Genomic DNA, 22007 nt, shown 5'->3' with positions numbered 1-22007 from the left:
TCCATCTTCAATAGTCAATAGTCGTTTATTTGTCACATACACATAAATGTGTAGTGAAATGAAACATTACCCGCAGTTAGTAAGATATTGGCTAATCCTATATTAAAAAAAAAATCTCTTCACTCCCTCACAGTTCAAAGATCTATCAAGTTGACCGTGAGCACATTCAATAGAGAAGTGAAGAATCAGAACCATTCAAGGGAAATCCTCATTCCTCTGGTTTCTCAAATATCTACCAGGTTCTTCAAAATTAAGTGAAGAATTAGTAGCAGCTCCCACTACTATTTCTTTTCAATCTTCTTTGGCAGCAGCCATGAAACTAGATTTTGGGAGTCTGCTAGTGTTCCAGTATTGTTTAAAGAGGTGAAAGGAAAATATTACACAGTGATAGGTTGAGGCACTATTCCAGATCATTTAGAAAACAGGTTATTCATGAACAACGGTTACTCATTCATTAACAATTAACATTATACTTAGTATCTCAATAAATTACTCAACTGTGACTGCACATTTGATTATAAATTAACATAAAATTCCTGCAGGCCCATGTCCCACAAAGAAAATTAAGCAAAATCAACACGTTTCAAGGACAAGTGGCAGGCTGAATGCAAAGTTAACAGCATGGCAGAAAGCAAGGCACAATGACTAACAGAAGTTTAGAGACCAGGAAGCTCCACAGGAATCAATGGTAGGGCCTTACAATACATTATGGCCCATACATTTGACAAGATTTACATATAATGCCATACCAGTTAGTGAGGAAGTTATTTTTGGCAACTGGAAGTGACCAGGTGGGGAAAAGGAATTAAATCCAGATAAATGCAAGGTAATGTATGTTGTGGTTGTCATCAAGGAAATAAATATGTCTGAAAAAGGTCTCAACCCAAAACGTCACCCATTCCTCTCCCAACATGCTGCTTGACCTGTTGAGTTACTCCAGCATTTTGTGTCTATCTGCAGTTCCTTCCTACAGAAGATAGACACAAAAAGGTGGAGTAACTCAGCGGGACAGGCAGCATCTCTGAAGAGAAGGAATGGGTGCCGTTTCGGGTCGAGACCCTTCTTCAGACATACTTGATTACAACCACAACATACAGTACCTTGCATTTATCTGGATTACTTTTCCCCATCTGATCACTTCCTATTGCCAAAAATAACTTCCTCACTAACTAGTACGGCACTTTATGCAAATCTTGTCAAAAGTATGGGCCATGATGTATTGTACCAAAGATAGACAAAATGCTGAAGTGACTCAGCGGGCCAGGTTGATCCATTTGGCCCTTCAAGCCAGCACCACCATTCATGGCTGATCATCCACAATCAGTAACCTGTGCCTGCCTTCTCTCCATATCCCTTGATTCCACGAACCCCTAGAGCTCTATCTAACTCTCTTTTAAATTCATCCAGTGAATTGGCCTCCACTGCCTTCTGTGGCAGAGAATTCCACAAATTCACAACTCTCTGGGTGAAAAAGTTTTTTCACACCTGAGTTTTAAATGCCCCCCCCCCCCTTTATTCTTAGACTTTGTGGCCCCTGGTTCTGGACTCCCCCAGCATTGGGAACATTTTTCCTGCATCTAGCTTGTCCAGTCCTTTCATAATTTTATATGTCTCTATAAGAGCCCCTCTCACCCTTCTAAACTCCAGTGAATACAAGCCTAATCTTCCAATCTTTCCTCATACGAGTCCCGCCCTCTGGGTATTAACCTCGTGAACCTACTCTGCATTGCCTCAATAGCAAGGACAGCCTTCCTCAAATTAGGAGACCAAAACTGCAAATACTCCAGATGTGGTCTCACGAGGGCCCTATAAAACTGCAGAAGGACCTCTTTACTCCTATATACAAATCCTCTCATTATGAAGGCCAACATGCCATTGGCTTTCTTCACTGCCTGCTGTACCTGCATGCTTACTTTCAGTGACTGGTGTACAAGGATACCCAAGTCTCATTGCACTTCCCTTTACCTAATCTAACACTATTGGGATAATAATCTGCCTCCTTGTTTTTGCCGCCAACGTGGATAACCTCACATTTATCTACTTTAAACTTCATCTGCCATGCATCTGCCCACTCACTCAACCATCAGGCCCTGGGATTTATCAGCCTTCAGTCCCAGTAGTCTACCCAATACTATTTCTCGCCTAATGCAAATTTCCTTCAGTTCCTCTGTCTCTCTTGATTCTCCATCCTCTAGTACATCTGGGAGATTGTGTCTTCCTTAGTGAAGACAGAGCCGAAGTACCTGTTGAATTCTGCCATTTCCTTGTTACCCACAATAGTTTCACCTGTTTCTGCCTTCAAGGGACCCACATTTCTCTTTACTAATCTTTTTCTCTTAACATACCTAAAGCTTTTACTATCCTTTATATTCTTGGCCACTTACCCTCATACTTTATCTTTTCACCCCATATTGCCCTTTTTGTTACCTTCTGTGTCCTATGAAAGTTGCACAATCCTCTGGCTTCCCGCTACTCTTTGCTAGGTTGTACATCTTTTCTTTTAGTTTTATTCCATCCCTAACTACCCTTGTCTCTTGCTCCCCTTAGAATCTTTCTTCCTCTTTGGAATGAAATGATCCTGCATCTACTGGATTATGCCCAGAAATTCCTGCCATTGCCGTTCCACCGTCATTCATGCTAGGATCCTTTTCCTGTCGACCTTGGCCAGCTCCTCTTTTGTGCCTTCATAGTCCCCTTTGTTCAAGTGCAACACTGACACTTCTAGTTTAACCTTCTCCCTCTCAAATTGTAGATTAAAACATCATATTATGGTCACTGTCTCCTAGCTGTTCCCTTACCTGGAGTTCCCTTATTAAATTTAGGATATGAAGAAGTCTGAAGTGGGGTCTCAACCTGATACATCACCCATTCCTTCTATCCAGAGGGGCTGCCTGTCCTGCTGAGTTACTCCAACATTTTGTGTCTATCTTCAGGATCTCTTAACTGGATGGGAAAGTGGTCGTATAAATGCAAGTCATCTTGTCATTACCAGTTTCAACTAAAAACTAGGAGGTAATGGGTATAGAATAACCGGCACGGTGGCGCAGTGGTAGAGTTGGTGCCTTGCAGCAAATGCAGCGCTGGAGACCCGGGTTCGATCCTGACTACAGGTGCTGTCTGTACGGAGTTTGTACGTTCTCCCCGTGACTTGCGTGGGTTTTCTCCGAGATCTTCGGTTTCCTCCCACATTCCAAAGATGTACAGGTTTGTAGGTTAATTAGCTTGGTAAATGTTAAAATTGTCCCGAGTGGGTATAGGATAGTGCTAATGTGCGGGGATCGCTGGTCGGCGCGGACCCGGTGGACCCGAAAGGGCCTGTTTCCGCGTTGTATCTCTAAAAACTAAAGTAGAGATTTAAGAGTGAATCTAGAGGAAGAACTTGTCCATCAAAAGCATGGTTGGAATCTGGAAGCCACTGCCCAAGTGGTTGGTGGAGGCATGTGCTTGTACACCATTGAGTATCTAAACAATCACCAAAATTGTCAAAGCAGAATAGGCTTCAGAGCAGGTGTTGATAAATGGGACTATACTTGGTCAGGGAGGATGTATACTCTACACAGTATAACTCCAGAAAGGGAGTTCCTATAGTCCCAATATGACATGTCTATTTGCCACACCAGTTCCCTCTATGACTCCCTTCAGGGATCGTTGGCTGATGAATTAGACTGCTTAGTGATTAAGATGACTTCTACCGAAGCTTATACCAAACCCATTCCATAACGACCCATCCAAAAGGGTACAAACGATCTGACCACACATCATTAGAACTGTGCTTAAAGACCAATGCAGCAGTATGTCAGCATTAGGGGAGAAAATAGCATTCAGTCATTTCATTATATTCTTCTGCAACATGATCCATAAAATAAGTCTTGGAAGTTTAAACGCCAGGGTTGTAAAAACTAATTAACGGCTCACAATGAATAAAACTATTAGCAATAGGTTAGTTTTAGGGTGAAAAATGTAATAACGATTGTCACGATTAATAACTGGATATATTGGATATCATTTAGATGATACAAAAGCAGCATTGACATGATGAATTTGTCTTTGTTTTAATTGGGAAAACATTACAATTTCAACAGGAATGCCCTTACAAACTAAAATAACCAAGGTAGCGAAGTTACAGTGATGTTTCACAAAATTAATTAGCTACTGTAATACCCATTATATACATTTGGTTCTAATATCAGTGCCACAATATAAAAAATACAAGTACAGACCATGTTGCAATGTAATTAAATTATTCGCAAATCTGTTACTGACAAGGCACAATAAAGCAGTTTGACACAATTTACAGCATGACAGTATGGTTAAGGCTGCTCGTGAATTAGTAGTCAAATTCTGTTCTGAAATGCTCAATGTACAGAAGAGCACAAGTTACACAATGAAAACCACCATAGATTTATGTAGCAAATGAAACAAAACATGTTTTTTCTAAATTATAAAAACTTTTGAAGTTTGATGACTGGAATTTGGTTAAGAGTTTAGAAGGCAAAAGATTCATTACATTTTCTACAAGCAGATACATTTTAAGGATCCGGATTGGGGAAGTGGGAGTACCATTCCATTTCCAAAGAAAAAGAAACACGCTTGGATCATTGTTTTCCACATGTACTTGAAGCTTAAAACTCATTGCCCAAGTGTACAAATTACATACCAGTGAACTGCCAATTCATTTACTTGACAGCTGAATAAACATGATTATTTCCTATTAACATATTTCCTCCAGTCACTTATTACATAAACACCCTACAACCTAAAAAAATTTGAAGCACTTTTTGCACATTATACACAACGTACTAGATTCAGTCTTTGCAGTCAAATTTCACCAATAAACTAGCCATATTTGATCATAAATTTCAACAGGTTAATAAAATAGTATAATTTTTAAATTAAAGCATTTTGATTTTAGCACCCCATGCATTTATAAAGGTCAAATAATACATATGCATTCAATTCAAAGTATGGAAGATCTTGCAATTATAAGCTTAATGTTCTCAGGTAAATGGAAAGCTCTTAAGGACACATGCAAATATTTCCTGAAAGTTGTATAAAAATATTAACAGCATTTTGGGAAACATTAATCATTGGCAAAAACTGTCAAAAGTGGGCTTAATAAATAAGGCAATAAAGTGAAAAACCTAAAAATCAAAAAATTTTAAATCACAAAAAATTCATTAACGATCATTGTCTAGGCTTCACAAAATTATTCATGCTCACTGAGAAATAATATCCTTGTGGAAGCAAAGTAGGAATCCAAAATCACTTTCACTCGCATCTTTAATTAAACCTAAAGTCAGAATCCAAGTAATGAATCTGTATCTTCCATAACAAAAGTTCATATGCTACCCTTTTGACCAATTCCCCTCCTGCGATCAATTCTATCGTATCGTAAGCAGGGAAAATGTGAAGTAATCATCAATTTGCAAGGCATATTTAAGGTTAATAATACAATGAAAGCTGAAATTGAGGAATTGTAGAAATGAATTACAACAAATTACTGCAATTAAATGTTCATGAATTTAGAAAAGAAAGTGCTGAAGTAACTCAATGGCAGTCTATCTGGAGAATATGGACAGGTAACCTTTCTTCAGATAGGAAGTTGTGAATTTAAACAATGAATCTCAGCTTTAAGAACAAAGATCCTTATTGCCTCTTGGAAGTGGTTTATAAAGAAATGTAAACAAATGGTTGAAGACCTGGCAAGTTACTTTCTCAACTGGAATATACCCTACTGCTCTTCCCTAGTCAAAACAAAACATAGATTCATTTAAAGACAAAAAACTCAATTCAATAGGCTATATTGATAAGATTTTGCAACCACTGTACAAAATGGGAGGCAGTTGATGGCATTGATGATTGTCTATTCATCTTTTATAAATCAAGATATTATGCTTTATTAGAATATCTAAAGTCTAACAGCTTGATTATGTTCAAGGGAACTGATAGAAAATTAATTCAAACTAGTTCCTGTATTGAATTGAGAATACATCAATGCAAAATAACTTGCAACTAAAATGTGGTGAAAGAAAAATGGAGGAGCAAAATTATTCATGAAAGCCAGATTATTATCAATGTAGATACAAAATGCTGGATTAACTCAGCAGGTCAGGCAGCATCTCTAGAGAAAAGGAAAAGGTGACATTTTGGGTCGAGACCCTTCCGCAGACCGAGTCTGAGGAGGGTTCTAACCTGAACCATCACCCGTTCCTTTTGTCCACAGATGCTGCCTGACCTGCTGAGTTACTTCAGCATTTTATGTACACCAATCAGCCAAAACATTATGACCACTGACAGGTGAAGTGAATAACATTGATTATCTTGTTACAATGGCACCTGTCAAGGGGTGGGATATATTAGGCAGCAAGTGAACAGTCAGTTCTTGAAGTTGATGTGTTGGATGCAGGAAAAATGGGCAGGAGTAAAGACCTGAGCGACTTTGACAAGGGCCAAATTGTCATGGCTGGATGACTGGGTCAGAGCACATCTGAAACGGCAAGGCTTGTGGGGTGCTCCCGGTCAGCAGTGGTGAGTACCTACTGACAGTGGTCCGAGGAGGGACAAACTACAAACCGGCGACAGTGTGTTGGGCGCCCAAGGCTCATCGATGCGCGAGGGCAACAAAGGCTATCCCGTCTGGTCTGAACCAACAGAAGGTCTACTGTGGCACAAGTCACAGAAAATATTAATGGTGGTCACGGGACGAATGCGTCACAATACACAGTGCATCACACCCTGCTGCGTATGGGGCTGCACAGGGAGGACCAACAGCATATTAGGCAGGTGGTCATAATGTTTTGACTCGTCAGGTCATAATGTTTTGGCTGATCGGTGTGTATCAGTTATATAAACCATCACCTGCAGTTCCTTCCTACACACTTATTATCAAAGGAGCCAAGAATGTAGTAAATGTTATTTAAACCAACAATTAAAGTACAATTATGGGTTTGGTCTCTGATTGATAAAACATGGAGTGACTATAGAGTATGCCTGCTTGTATTTTGTGATAACATCAACTATATTTAATTGCAGCCTGGCAAGCAGAATTTTTAAAAAAAATCATAATCTTTATTTTTTTCTAAAAGAAAAAAAACAAATCTATAATTTGGCATTAGCATTTCAAGAATGTACAGCACCAGTAAGCTACAAGGTCATTCAGGACTCCAATTCCAATGTAATTTCCTTGCAGTTGCAACTTAGCAAAGCCACTGAATGCATTATTTCTTTAATGCAAAACAATTTAATTTACTAAACTTGCACTCCATATTGTGCTCTTTGAACTTGGGACAAAAATGTATTTGAAGAATGAAACAAATTTATAATTCATCCAGAATTGAAATATACAAAAAATACCATAATCGACAACCATCAAATACCATCATACCACATACCACAACCAAATACTGGTGCCTCTGCTGCATTGATTGCAAGATACACTGAAAGCACATTGATGTTTTAACAATAAACCAAGAAAATTCAATTTTCATGCTATTCCCACCCAGGCTGTGGAGTACTTAAAGCATTAAAAAAAATCTGTATTGAGGCACTGTGCTTTTTTTGTTGCTACCCAGTCTGGTGCTTCATTTAGAAGAGTATGCTCCATTAATTTAGTATACTTAATTTGCTCAAAATAACACATCAAGTTGAACAATGAAGCAGACGTGCTAAGGAAAATAACGAAGGTTTCCGACTTCAGATTACTAAACAGAGCAAATTTAATGTTAGGCCAGGATTGAAGATCTGCCAGTCTGAATGCTTTTGAGTCCATATTTTCAAATAGACGGATTAAATTTGCTTATATTTTGTTTTAAAATCATAATTTTCTTCTGAAGTTACTAAAATGATCATAAACAAACTGGCAACACACCAACTCTTAAGCAATACACTATAAGTATTAGCTTAAGCAGGCACAACATGAATCCCAAACCTGTCATAATGCAGAGTTCAGTAGTGTTCACGAGATTTTGCCTCCCCAACACTCACTACTGTAACCAGAAGTGCAGAAGATTAACTGTAGCACAAACAGGTGCTTTAAATGGCATCAGCTCTCTCAACAGAATACTGATGATAAAGATTGTTCAGTCATACCTACTAGTGCTAAAGACACACCATTACTGTAGAGTCTTGGGGCCAAGTCTCTGATTCTATTAGTGATCTAGGTATATTAGAAGTTGCAAGAACCCAATGTACAGCTTGACAACTATATTCTTATGGTTGGACGTTTGCAAAAATGTAGCTACTTGTTATGTAAGAAGGAACCGCAGATGCTGGTTTAAACCGAAGATTTGTTTTACTTGCTTTTGTTTTAATTAGAAACAAGGATAAAGATTCCAGGGCTCAGCAGCCAAAAGAGCTCCAAGGTTACACACAAGACACACAACACGTCTGTAAATGTACATGCCCATGTATAGATTGATCAACAATCTCAACAAATATCATTTCAAATAGCTAGTGAATATTACTTACTTTTCTCCCAATGAAATGCAAAAATACTTAGTTGAAAAATTATAAATCTTTCTCCTTTTCCGATTCTTGGCATTCAAATTCTTAAATAGGGGGAAAGAGCAGATGCACATCTTAATGTGTACTTTCATTCTTTGATGAAAGTTTCGATCAACAAAACGGATATCCCTCAAAGACAGATTTAAACTGGGGGGGGTTAAAAAAATGTAAATGATCTAATGTGAGCTCTCTAGAATGGAGTTACTCTACTCATTACTCTCTACCATACAAGTTTCCCACACATCACCTGCAATTTAGAAAATCTTAGCACTGGTACTTGGCTCTGGAACTGCTTTATGGTAACTGTCCTGCAATGATAATGCAAAAAGCCCACGTCAACATTATATGTCCTGCAAATTAAGTCACTGACCATTGTTTTGGTTTAATTTAAACTTCACCCTCCCAACAAAAGAGAGGCTCTTTTGCTGAAGACCAACAGCAGCTTGAAACTTGCCAAACAAGAAAACCCAAGCATAGATTACATTTCGAAATCATGAAATTCACAGTCATGTAAAAAATTAAATTAAACTTTTGCAAACTTACTTTGGTAAAGTCAGTGGGCAAAGCACAAAATCAAAAATGTTAGGCAAAAGAAAATCAGCACTATAACAAACCAAGTTCTTCCTCGTCATCTGGCAAATTCTCCATTGACCCAAAGCTCATTGAGAGATTTGTAGAAACTGGAATGCGGGGCTTTATAGACTGCCTACGTAACGTGCCAAATGGAAAAGTTGTAGAAAGTCGGCTGCTCTGTTGAAATGGTGCAAAGATGTCAGCACTTGGAGAGCTTGGTTGCTTTTTGAGCATCCTCTCAGATACTTTGGTCTGTAAATTTTTTATCTCATCTGCAATTTCACAGGCTTTGTTCAGAGCAATTGTTGAACTGCCTCCCAGTATTTGAACCTCTGGAATCCAGCGCAAATATCGCTGACCCCAAACTCTTAAAGCTGGACCATTATGTAGAGGAAGCAGCAGTCCATGATGATCAATTGGTTTACTGCACCAATTTTCATAGAACAGTCTGTAGTCAATCGAAGGATCCTCAGCGGTGAATGTTAATCTGCTTATCTTTTTGCCTAAAAATGTCTTTATCAAGTTATCAGTCTCTTCCCTCAAAAATCCTTTTTTGGGTGAAGGTCTCGAATGATAAGATGGGCTTGATGGCAGTGACATCTGGCGCTGAGGCTAAGAAAAGAAAACAGCAACAACAGGGTTATTAATCTGTGGCATTAATTGGTGTATAACTGGTATTCTCTAAGATGATGGTATTGAATACGTTTTAAAATCTTGGTAGTGGATAGTAACAATATAAAACTGCAAGACCCACATGCATGAGTAAACGTAGGCGACAGAGAAGCAGAAAGTAACAGCACATCAGATATTTAAAATTGTTTGGTATATGAAAATGTGGCATGATTTTATGCTGGTGAGCCATGCCGTAACAGAATAGATATTTGCAATCATTCCATCAATGCAAAACAACCAATGAATCAGCATAGCATGCAAATAGCAAGTTTCAAGGGGGCAATTTTCATTTTCAGATAGATGTGGTAAATCACTATGTCAACATGATTTTTTCTAAAAAATCTTTAATAATAGTTCATATTAATCCTCCTCCAATTAAGCAGTTTGAAAAGCTGTGAACAATTATAATTTGCAAGTTATTTGAATGAGGCAAAATTAAAGGTGCACTAAAAATGTGCAGAAAATATGGACAATGTTGAAGATCAAAATAATGTTCTTTTTATCCTCCCTGCAAGAATCCAATACTAATCATGAGAAAAGTAGTTAAAATTGATTCTCTTTGCCATCCCAACCATGGTCAGCTAATCAGTTCAGATCACAAGTTAACTTTGAAGCTTTACAGTCCATTAGCTAAGTTTCACATTTACTCATTGAGCAAAGGGAGGATCCGTAGGATTTTACATGATGCTGCAAAAATCGTTTTCTAAGCATCTGTCATCTTTAATTGACCGTGTACAAAGGCAATATCATTGATTTTTTATTAAAAGGTGCATGGAGTACAAAACTGTGGTATTGTTTGTACAATTACTAAGTACTGTAACTGGTTTATTCTGCACCTCACTACAGAAAAGTAACAGAAACTATGGATATTATGTAACATAACTTGTTTTCATCCCGTTGTAAAGTTTGAAATACTGAAGATTTATTTTCTGCTGGAAAGGGAAGGCCAAGAAGAAACTGTCTTTTTTCCCCTCAAATTTGGAGGTTTCAACAAGTAACTAAAACACTTTGACAGAGGGCTCACACGAAGCAACAGACTGAGTGGAGTTTTCCAATGCAAATTTCTACAGGAAGAGTTAAGATGAATTGATTGAACAACAGTTCACCCATCTACTGTCATTCTAATTTTAAAGATTATAATTGATTGAAAAATGGCTTCTTAAAACTTAGGCACATGTAACCGAAATGCAAGTTTACCCCACATGCACCCTCCCAATTAAGTTAGTAGATGGTTCTCATCAAAAATGGAAGGCCTCAAAATACCTCTGGTACATCCAGAAAACTTTCATGGACAATCTCCAAGTGGTTCTGTGCAGAATCCTTTGATGATATGAATAAGGAAATTTACTCAACGTTGACAAACATAACTTCAATAAGAAAATGTCACTACTATTGTAGTTAATCCATAGCCAGCCATAACTGGCATATTATTGTATGGGAAAGGTGCTTATTGAAATATCACCGCTTCCTAATTTAGAGGAGGAAGAGGGGGAGAAATGAAGTTGGGAATCACACACCAGAAAGCCCAATATCAATAGTAGGAAAATGCTAGAATTGTATGAAAGAGACATAACAACGAAACTTGGAAAGCATTAATAGTATTGGACAAAATCAGCACAGGTTTATGAGAGAGAAATCAAACTTAACTCTGTGTAGTAGGATAAGGGAGATGAGCTGAATTTGATCAATTAGAAGGCTTTAAATAAGGTCACGCACAAGAAGTAAGTGTGAAAATTTACAGCATACATTATTGATGATAATGTACTGGTATAGAATGAAAATTGGTTAATAGATGGACAGCAAGGTGGTGTTACGGTAGAATTGCTGCCTTACAGTGCCAGAGATCTGGGTTTGATTCTGAATACAGGTGCTTGCCTGTACAGAGTTTGTACATTCTCCCCATGACCTGCATGGGTTTTCTCCGAGATCTTCGGTTTCCTCCCACACTCCAAAGACGTACAGGTTTGTAGGTTAATTGGCCTGGTATAAATATTAATTGTCCCTCGTGTGTGTAGGATAAATGTTAATACACAGGGATCACTGTGCCGACGGGCCTGTTTCCGCGCTGTATCTCTAAACTAAACTAACCTAAGATAGGAAACAGTAAGAATAAATTGGGGGTTTTTTGGGTAGCAGGGATCAGTGTTCGGGCCCCAACTGTCTATCTATATACTAAAACTTGTTTGTTCGTTTGTTCCTGAACTACAGCCAAAACGGTACTCATTAGCGCAACAATTTTAGGCCCACTTTACTCACCGTCGTCCCGTGGTCCTATGGGAGAAGTTTAATTGAAATCGGTGTTATATTTTTTAAGTTATTCACATTTTAAAGTTTTAAAAAACGCGCATGCACAGTTGGGGCTCCGTTGATCTGGTACTTGCGTAAGATGGCCGCCGCATCCGCAGAACAAACGCGTCGGTGCCTGCGCAGTTGGGGAGCAGGGCTTGGCCACCTGTCTCTTGGGGGCGAGTTTGCCGGCTCCGTAGCGGCGGGAGAGTAAGGCCTGGTGCCAAGGGAAGCAGAACGGAGCCTGGGCCTGGACGTGACTGGGTAACCGCGAGGCTGAGGAGGGCCAAGGTGGCGGCAGCAGCAGCGGCGGCGGTGAGGCCGGGCGTTGGTGGTGGGGAGAGGGCGAGGGAGGAAGGGAAGGGGAGGGAGGGAGAGGAGAGAGGGGGGGTGAGGTGGGAGTGAGGAGGGAGGGCGGGGGGAGGGAGAGAGAAGAGGGTGCTGCACCAATGCTGGAGGCAACCCAAGGGGGGAGTGGAGGGGAGGGGGGAGGGTGCTGCAACAATGCAGGAGTGCTTTGGGCCCAACGGGTCCATGGTCTAGTTCACACTATATTCCAATGATTTGAATGGGGGAACTAAAAGCAACATCTCCAAATATCCAGCTGACATAAAGATAAGAGGGTGACGAGGGCATGTGTGAAATGTAAATTGAGGATACAGTAAGACTTCAATGTGATTTAAACTCGTTTGGCAATTGGGCAAATATATGGTAGATGAATAGAGTGATAAATGCCAGATTATCCATTTTGGTTCTAGAAATCAGTCATGGACATGCCCTGATCCTTCACAAAAAGTGTTGCGAATGACTTCAATGAAGCCTTTAATGCAGAGACAGTGATTTGATGTGAATGTCAAGATTTTAAACATTACTTCCCTGTAAAGATGAATAAAATTATTAAACTATGCTGAACGAGGTGCAACTGAGTTTTTGATGGAATACCAAGACCGTTGAACCACCTGCTCCAGCTCAGAAGGTCCAATGGAAATATATGTTGAGTGTTATTACCTCGGATTAACATTTGAAAATACCTGTTTTAAGAATAATTATACAAATACACTTAATGGCTAGCACAGTGGCATGTGAAGCTGCTGCCTTGCAATGCCAGAGACCAGGTTTCAACCCTGACCTTTGTCTGTGTGGAGTTTACATGCTCTCCTAGTGACTGTATGGGTTTCCACCGGGTACTCGATCCCCTCCCATGTCCCAAAGGTATGCATGTCAAGACGTTAATTAGCCACGATAAATTTCTCCAGAGTGTAGGTGAGTGTAAGAATCTGGGAGAAGTTCTTGGAAATGTAATGAGAATATAGGATTAGTGTAAAAGGGAGGTTGATGGTAGGTGCTTACAGTGGATTGAAGAGCCTGTATCTCAAAACATTCCATGATCCCCAACCTAAATTTAAAGTAATTACCTTAACGCGTTGTGATCTTCTAACATTTCCAGGTTTTGGCTTTCCAATGTAAAGTGGATTATTAAAGAGTGCTTGAACAGAATTCTCAAATTGCACAGACCATTCCCACACAGTGGGTAGCTTCAAAGACCTACTAAGGATATTCCGATCTTCACAAAGCTGTCAGAAAAAAAGACATGTTATTTTGCAACCAGATTACATGAAGTCCTGCTTTTCAGTTAAGGCCTCTGCAATACATTATTCATTATTGCTCTGAAGCCAAAAGTTTAAAAATACTGCAATTGAGAATTGAGTGATTTTTCTTTTAGGTCCAAATGTATATTCAGTCTACAATACAATACAATACAATATATCTTTGTCATTGTACAGGGGTACAACGAGATTGGGAATGTGACTTCCATTCGATGCAAAAAAATTAATTAGCTAATCAACAGCAATTTAGACACCCCAGAGAAACAAAATTAGAAACAGTTAAAACAGTATAAAGTGCAAATAGGTCTGTGCCGGGTCGCTGTGCAACATGACCATCCGAAGGAGATGTCCATATAACAAAATAAATGTTAAAAATTGTGCTCATTTTTAATCTCATTGAACATTTTCATCAAGTTTAGAACTGTATAAATATAACAAGATGAAACTATGATCACCTGATTCTAGTTGCCAGAGAATTATCAGCAATTGAAGGTTTCCCCTCACCCTGTCTTAATACCTCTGACATTTGCCCAGACTATTCCAGTCTGAAGAAGGGTCTCGACCCAAAACGTCACCCATTCCTTCTCTCCCGAGATGCTGCCTGACCTGCTGAGTTACTCCAGCATTTTGTGAATAAATACCTTCGATTTGTACCAGCATCTGCAGTTATTTTCTTATATTCCTTGATTAACACATGTTGCCCTTTGGCAACATTACAAGCCATGAAATCATAGCACGTATCAGAGACATTACAAATCATTACAAAACAGTGACCAGGTAGCTAAAGCAAATCAATAGTAAAGGATCTAACAAAACGAAATTGTCCCAATTTGGAATACCTACCATTTGGGTATTATCCTTTTGGAATGGTGAATTGAATAGGAAGGTGCTAAAGATGGGAATATACATGCTGTCTGACAATATTGTCATGTAAGTTTCTGTAAATTCAAACGCTGGTGGGTATTGTTGAAGCAATTGCCATACACATTCCAAGAAGAGAAGAAATACCGGTGCCTTCAAGTATAAGAAAATTGCAAAGATATTAGTCTTAAATGTTGCACAGATATGCAATTTGATGAATGCAATCAATTTACCTACAAAAGACAACAAAAACAAAAACACGTTGCATGAAAATATGGTCTACAGAGCAGATAACTAGAGTAAATACACTACAATTGGATTACAGTTAATCTGGAATGTTTTAAAATTGTATTAATTTAATTCTAATGTTGAGCTATAAAATACCCCTATTTTGAGCCATCTGAAAGGGAAACATTTTGCCTTATAAGTTCTAATAATTTATGATAATTCTAATAATAAAATATGTTCAAGCTCCTGTGAGCTTGCTCTAAATCTTGGAAGCATCCTTGAACCCAACAGTCCTCAGATCTCCATCCTGTCAATTCCAGCATTTGTGTATTTCTGAATGGGCCAAGATTAAAATACCTTGGTTATATTCACTGACAAGATTAGACAAAGTTCTGCAAGAGGGAAGCAGGAGCTCAGGTAGAGACCTGATCTGGGTGTTGGCAGACTGAGCTGGCAGACGATTGCCATCATTTTCAGGCCAGTGCAAGGGATACAGGTTAAAACTGCATTGGATCTGACCCAGAGCCAATGTAGTTCTCACCAGTTGCAGTGGCAATATAACCACACCGACCGGTGCTGTTCAGAGTCAATTGATAACCAAGAGTGAGCAGTGATTCAAACCAAGACTACACTGTTTCCCTTTTCCATCTGGGGCCCCTGCTATGCATCTGATCCAATGACAGCAGAGTCAATCTCCAGCACCAGATGTCAGCAACATTCACCGTTGCTTTTCACTTGAGTCCAATACTGAATCTGGCTTTTGAGGCAGCTGTGGGGCGGGGTCATTCCCACGACCTTATTGTGGCAGCACAGGGAGGGGGGGGGGGGGGGGTTGAAAATCACTATCAAAAGCAAAGTTTAAAAACATTATTAACTCTATTGAACTTGTGTTTCTTGAACATAAAAACCATCATTGTGAAAAAATGTGGGTCTATGCGACACAGGACGATGTACATTCGTCATGCATATGCTCCCTTCTACTGCAGCCTCTTGTGTCTCCAGCTTACTGCTCCTTCCTTATATATTGGTGAGATAATGGTGACTAAAGCTGAGTTTATGAACGAGTTTGAGTTTATGAATGTTTATTGGCCAAGAATGTACATATACAAAAAATGTGCCTTGGTGCTCCGCTATTTCTTGTCCACAACTATATCCTGAATGGTTTTAATTAACTGGTTTCCTACTTCCAGTTTTTAAATACTAGAAAAGGACAGAAAGTAGAAACAAAGAACTGTGTATGATGGTTCATACCAAATATCTCCACAATGTGCTGGAATAACTCAGCAGGTCAAGCATCATCTCTGGAGAAAAAGGATGTGATATTTCAGATCAGGACCCTTCTTCAGAAAATGGAGTCTGAAGAGGCTCGACTTGAAGCGAGTGTCTAAAAAATGGACCAGATCTGAAACATCACCTATCCATGTTCTCCAGAGATGCTGCCTGACCCGTTGAGTTACTCCTGCATTTTGCATCTATTTTTATAAACCAGTACCTACAGTTCCTTATATCCAGTTTTCTAATACTGCTGCTTTGCACCCCCTGTCCTATTCTATACCCTTCATTTTTACTCCTGTGGATGGACTGCGAACCTTGTTTACTGTGACTGTCAAAGCTATCTTGACTATATTTACCCCATCATGTTTTCTGCTAGAAATTCTCTACAGCATGGCCTCCTGTAACGCATAGACACAAGATATTCCAAAACTGCTCTGATTATATTCATCTTCAGCCAAGAACTGAGCTTCCTAAAATAAAACAGAAAGCTGGAAATTCTTAGATCAGGCAGCACCAGTGGTGAGAGAAACAAAGTTAATATTTCAGGTCAATGATCTTCCATCAGTCTGAAGAAAGGTCCCGACCAGAAATGTCTCAATAGACAATAGGTGCAGGAGGAGGCCATTCGGCCCTTCTAGCCAGCACCGCCATTCAATGTGATCATGGCTGATCATTCTCAATCAGTACCCCGTTCCTGCCTTCTCCCCATACCCCCTGACTCCGCTGTCCTTAAGAGCTCCAACCAGCTCTCTCTTGAATATCCCAGCTCCCATCTATGTTTGCCAGAGGTGTTGCCTGATCCGCTGAGCTACTTTAGCACTTAATATCTTTTGTAAACCAGCATCTGCAGTTCCTTGTTTCTATCTTCCATCAGAATGGTCATCTTATTCATCTCCAGAAATAAACAAAATCAAGGGGGTTGAAGAATGAACAAGATAGAAGGAATATGCAAGGACAGTAAGGGTGGAAGGTAAATTGATTTCTAGTAACATACAAGAGCAGGAAACAGCACAAAGATAGCCATCAGTATGGCCATTTGATGAAAGGGCATTGACTTAAAACAGTTACACTATTCCTCTTTCCACAATGGTCTATGTAAAATTAGACAATCCCATGACTCAGTTCTGTGAGCAGACAAGGATTTCAACCTTTTTATCCACAACTTACCCAACAGCTGCAGAAATATAATGAATACTATTTAAATGAATAAATTATGAAGCCACATTACAGTTCAGCATTTGACATAGCCATCCTATTTTAACTTGGCAATGGAGAACCAGAGCCAGATGACAAACGTTTCTCCCTTACCTCTTTATCATTGCCTCGCAGATGATTACATCGGTCTAGAAAGCAATGGCACCCCATCACCCACTCCTTCTGAATTAAACTCTGAAAGCCAGATATGGTTCTAAAATGTGGATCTATAATCACCTGGACCAGACTCGCTATTACACAGCACAGATCAGAGCAATTTTCTTCTGAAAGTTGAAAACAAAATAGGAACATGCTTAAAATAGACTCCCTAATGTGGAAGATCAACATTATTCAGTTAGTTAAAACAAGTGTTGATTAAAGAAAGTGGAAAAACTGAATCAACAGGAACGGTTTTTGCATCTTGAGTGATTACATTTATTTCATTTTATTTTGAAAAATATTGGAAAAATATTCCAATTCTTACCCACAAGCACCACAGATGTATTTTTATGCTCCAGGCACTCAACAATATCCAAGGCCTTCTTCAGACATTGCCTGTAATGGAAAACAGTCAACATTTCAATCTGGTACACAGGTTTTATTTAATAAAAGTGATTTGAAGCAATCTTGAAAATATTATCTTCCACTGTTCTTCTTTAACCTGCCAAAAAGTCAACAGCTTGTCTAGAATTAAGACAATGATCTCATTTTCTGCACAAGTTCCAACAAGTACTGCAAATCTACATGCAGTTCACACATTTGTCAGCTTGCATAAATAATGATACCAAAGGCACATCTGGAGGAAGTAAAATCTTGAAATTCAAGAAAAATGCTAGATTCCATTTTGAACTAGTTATTCATCAGATGATCTTGGATGCAAAAAAGGTCTAATTTTCCATATATCAGATGTTGCATGTCAATTAGCTTACATTATCAGGTTAATAGAAAGAATGGATTTTCCTCCTGCCGTCATGATTTAAATAATCCATGAGCTAAAAGGGAAAACTAGTTTCAATCTGCTTCTGCAGACATGCTCATGTCTAGCACTTAGGTGCACCTTGATCTGCACCTTTATCTGCATCTGAAGCCAATGCATTGAAGTTACAAAGGCACAATTAGAGTGTTCTTTACTTTATTAATTTATACAAAAGATATAGTTCAGTTACTTCTGAGTTGAATCTATTTCTGTGAATGAATGGGTAAAAAATAGCAAAGATTCATTTCAAATAGAAATGAAAATTCTAACTAGATTTTGTTACGTCCATAAATGGGAAACAAGTACAAATCAATCCCACTGATGCAAGAACTGTAGAGCCAGATCATGTACTGCCACAGTTCAGAGATCAAATGTTATAGTAATTCCAATTTAGAGAAGACTAGTATTATCTGACATTTTAACAACCCTGTAATGTCACCACAGCTGCAAACTTGGAGTTATAATGTACCTTTTGAGCATTAGTTCAGTTCTTCAACAGATTAATTTTGCTCCAAGCTTCAGCCCAAATTTGTACATGGATAATCACAAACCATACTTTGCAACTTTGCAAACCATGAACACAAAGAATAAAACCACATGCAGATGAAACAAATTTATTAGATTCAGAAATTCAATAGGAAGTCAAAGCCATGTGTTCACATTGCCACATTTCGGAGAAAAACCCACAGTATTTCTCCTGGATGCAAAAACCGAAAGATTGCACTAAATGTGGTAATCAGACGAACCTAGAGTTTTGGTTCAAGATTTTATTCTTCACCAGCTTTGAACATGAGAAATTAAATGATGGAAAATTTCCTAATTTCACAGCACATCTTTTCATTATTCCAAATTATGCTTGTTTTGCTATGGTGCATGCCAATAATGACATACTGGTACCTATAAAAAGTTTAATGTCAACCTTTTGTTTTACGGCCATGTGACCCGCATGTTTATTAATTGTGCATACCATCATATTAGGTCTGTAGTGTAAGAGTTAAAATGACAATTTCAGCTAAAATGTGGAATGGAGTTCAGCTAAGTTAACAGCCCTACATTTCATAGCCTCTCGAAAACAAATTTCCAGACGCTTTATCTCCTCGCACCCGTGATCATTGCCTGGGAACGCAGTCTTCAAGCCCATTCTATGGGAAAGCATAGCGTTGGTGAACAAAACCCAACAGCAGTAGTTGGGTAGATCACCCGCGCCCCCTGCCGCTAGTGGCGCAGAAACGCTGCAGACAAGGGGGGCTTATGATTGGTTCGGGATGGGGCCAGTGGCGCGGTCTACTCTGATAAGAAATGCCATAAAGGATGATGTTGGGCGCCCTTTCGGTGAGAACCTCAGCCTTGGACCTTGTCGCAAACTTGGGGCGTGGCCAGGATCGCCAGCGGGTTTTCTCGGCGGCCCTCGCTCGACCAGGTGACCTTAGGCTTTATGCCCGTTACCCTCCCGATGGGGTGGCTGTGTCCCACTGCATGGCTGCGAGGAGGGTGGAACAGGCGCTCACGCTTGCTTTACGGCAGGAGAAGGTCTCTTTTGAATTGCAGGTGTCCGCTATTGCTCGTGAGGAGTGGAGTCTGTGGCAACAGCATGACGGACGGCGGGCGCATCTCGGTTTCTGGACAGACATTGCCTGATCCCGCCGCGCGATATTCGCCCTTTGAACGAGTTATTTGCATGTTACTTGGCACTCCTTGCCACCGAACACCTTACGGCGGTCGGGAGAGTGGTTATCCGCCCGCACTTACCAATCATGACCCAGGTTAAGTCCGCCAACGTCTCCCAGAAGGAGGGACATGCACAGCACTTCTCTATTGTAAAATGGAGGGGCTGAGAGAGGCCCCGAAGGTGTTAGCCGTCTGCATGAGGAGGTCGTCACCCAGTACCCGAGCCCGAACCCCCTCCTGCCTCCCCCTTTGCTTGGGGGGATGGGGGGAGGGGGGGCATTTTCCAACCTCTTCCCTGATGAACAACGGCAGGCATGGTTCACCGATGGCTCTAGTCATTGGGTTGCAGGTAAGGCCGTCTGGCAGGCGACCGCTCTCCCTCTGTCCGACGACAATATTCCAGTCCAACTGTACACCGACTCCTGGGCAGTTGCCAACAGCACGGCTGTATGGATGACACTGGCATTCTCAGGGGAGGGAGATACATGGTCTACACCAGCTAATGGCCCTGAATGGCACCACATGGGAGTCTGAAAATGGGTCTCACTTTACTGGTAACAAAGTGCAACAGTGGGCAGCTGATAATGAGGTGCAGTGGACCCTCCATATCCCGTATTACCTGCAAGCAGCAGGGCTGGTGGAGCGTGTGAATGGTCTACTAAAAGGGCAGATACGTACACAACCTCCTCCCACACACTCAAGGGGTGGATCCTTGTGTTGCAGCAAGCAGCAAACAATTTGAACCAACAAACTGTGGCAGGGGGGGAAACCCATGAGCTGACATCTGGCTGTTGAGGTCGAGCCAGATGACGCTACACCGACGAAAGAACATCAGGAAGACGCCCGGAAGATGTGGGTTTCGGTCCCCGACGGGGGACCTCCTCGCAAGGGGGAAGTTATTGCCGCTGCGCAGGGCAATACCTGGTGGCTTATGGTGACCGGGGAGGATAAACCTATATATATCTACCTTTACAGCACTGAACCAGGCGAGAGTGAGCCAGCTCCGCCCTCTCTCTCTCTCTACAGAACAACCAAGAGGCGCATCATGTAATCCAGATGATGGCTTGGACTGATACTTCTGGCAGTGCTGGCTGCTGCAGTCTGCATGGAATCAAACACCTATCTCTCGCTCCTGCATGCGTACCTATGTAAACTGAGTTTGTGCACATGTTCCACATCACAGACAATAGGACCACTCTGGGGCCAGTAGAGGCAGGGCAGTCTATCAAAGTCCTGAACGCTGAAATGGTGGCAATACGAACTGTCGCCTTGCAGAATCTCATGGCCCTGGACTTCCTATTAGCCAAGAAAGGGGGGACTTGTGTGCCATCATAGGGAGAGAATGCTGCACTTACATACCAAATGCCAGTGAAAACATTACAAACCTGGTGCCCCGCATGCAAGAACAAGTTGAGGCCTTGAATAAAGTTGGTAAACAGTTGCACGAGGAGGCCTCGTAGAGCGCATGGTGCAATTGGTGGTCTTGGAGGTTGGGGGCATATTATTATGCAATGGCTGGTGACTGGGCATGTTTTAGTTATAGTTGGCACAATATTCTGCAATTGGGTGCTTCCCTACTGCTGTGTGCGGAGTGCCAAGAGGGTGGAGTTGTGGTATTGGGCCCGGGCCAAATGTAATGGGATTTGGGGTGTATGGGGTTAATGTGAGGTGAAATTGTGTTCAAAACACCACTTTGCATGCTTGTGCCAATTAAAAGAGGCCAGTAAATCATGGGGACTCCTGCAGGGTCATTGAGATAAGCTTTGCTTTCAGAGACATCCGAAACTAGCTCGGTGTCTGATAGAACACTCAACTCATGCCATTATGGCACGGATAGTTAGTTTGACACAATCACCTCACATTTATAGAGATAAAATTATTAGACTGTGCTTTTGATTATTATTGTTTGTATACTCAGTAACATGTAGTTAGATGGGTGCTAATGTAGACTGATGACTCCAAGGGGTGGAGCGCAGTGCAAGGGGTAAACTGACAATTTCAGCTAAAATGTGAGATGGAGTTATCAGGTACGTTAGCAGCCCTACATGCCATAGCCTCTCGAAAACAAGTTTCCAGATGCGTTATCAATAGACAATAGACAATAGGTGCAGGAGTAGGCCATTCAGCCCTTCGAGCCAGCACCGCCATTCAATGCGATCATGGCT

The 22007-nt window shown here is 40.5% G+C and overlaps 1 protein-coding gene across 5 annotated transcripts in view; it reads right to left on the bottom strand.

Annotated features, from left to right (window-relative positions):
* Positions 1 to 4063: 4063 nt before the first annotated feature.
* mtmr12 (myotubularin related protein 12) overlaps positions 4064 to 22007 on the bottom strand; it is a 72954-nt gene continuing 55010 nt past the window's right edge. For 3 of the 5 annotated variants that reach the window (XM_078394917.1, XM_078395015.1, XM_078395006.1), the window contains exons 12-17: positions 17683 to 17753; positions 17313 to 17482; positions 14484 to 14654; positions 13449 to 13607; positions 11011 to 11067; positions 4064 to 9687 (exon numbers count right to left, since the gene is read on the bottom strand). In XM_078394917.1, coding sequence (XP_078251043.1) covers positions 9106 to 9687; positions 11011 to 11067; positions 13449 to 13607; positions 14484 to 14654; positions 17313 to 17482; positions 17683 to 17753 — 1210 coding nt within the window. In that variant the 3' untranslated portion in view covers positions 4064 to 9105. The remainder of the gene's footprint in view (positions 9688 to 11010; positions 11068 to 13448; positions 13608 to 14483; positions 14655 to 17312; positions 17483 to 17682; positions 17754 to 22007) is intronic. The other 2 variants (XR_013546170.1, XM_078394983.1) reach the window with 2 other exon arrangements.

The sequence above is a fragment of the Rhinoraja longicauda genome, chromosome 1, assembly GCF_053455715.1.
Source record: "Rhinoraja longicauda isolate Sanriku21f chromosome 1, sRhiLon1.1, whole genome shotgun sequence".
NCBI lineage: Eukaryota > Metazoa > Chordata > Chondrichthyes > Rajiformes > Arhynchobatidae > Rhinoraja > Rhinoraja longicauda.
This window is presented reverse-complemented; position numbering and strand designations above follow the sequence as displayed.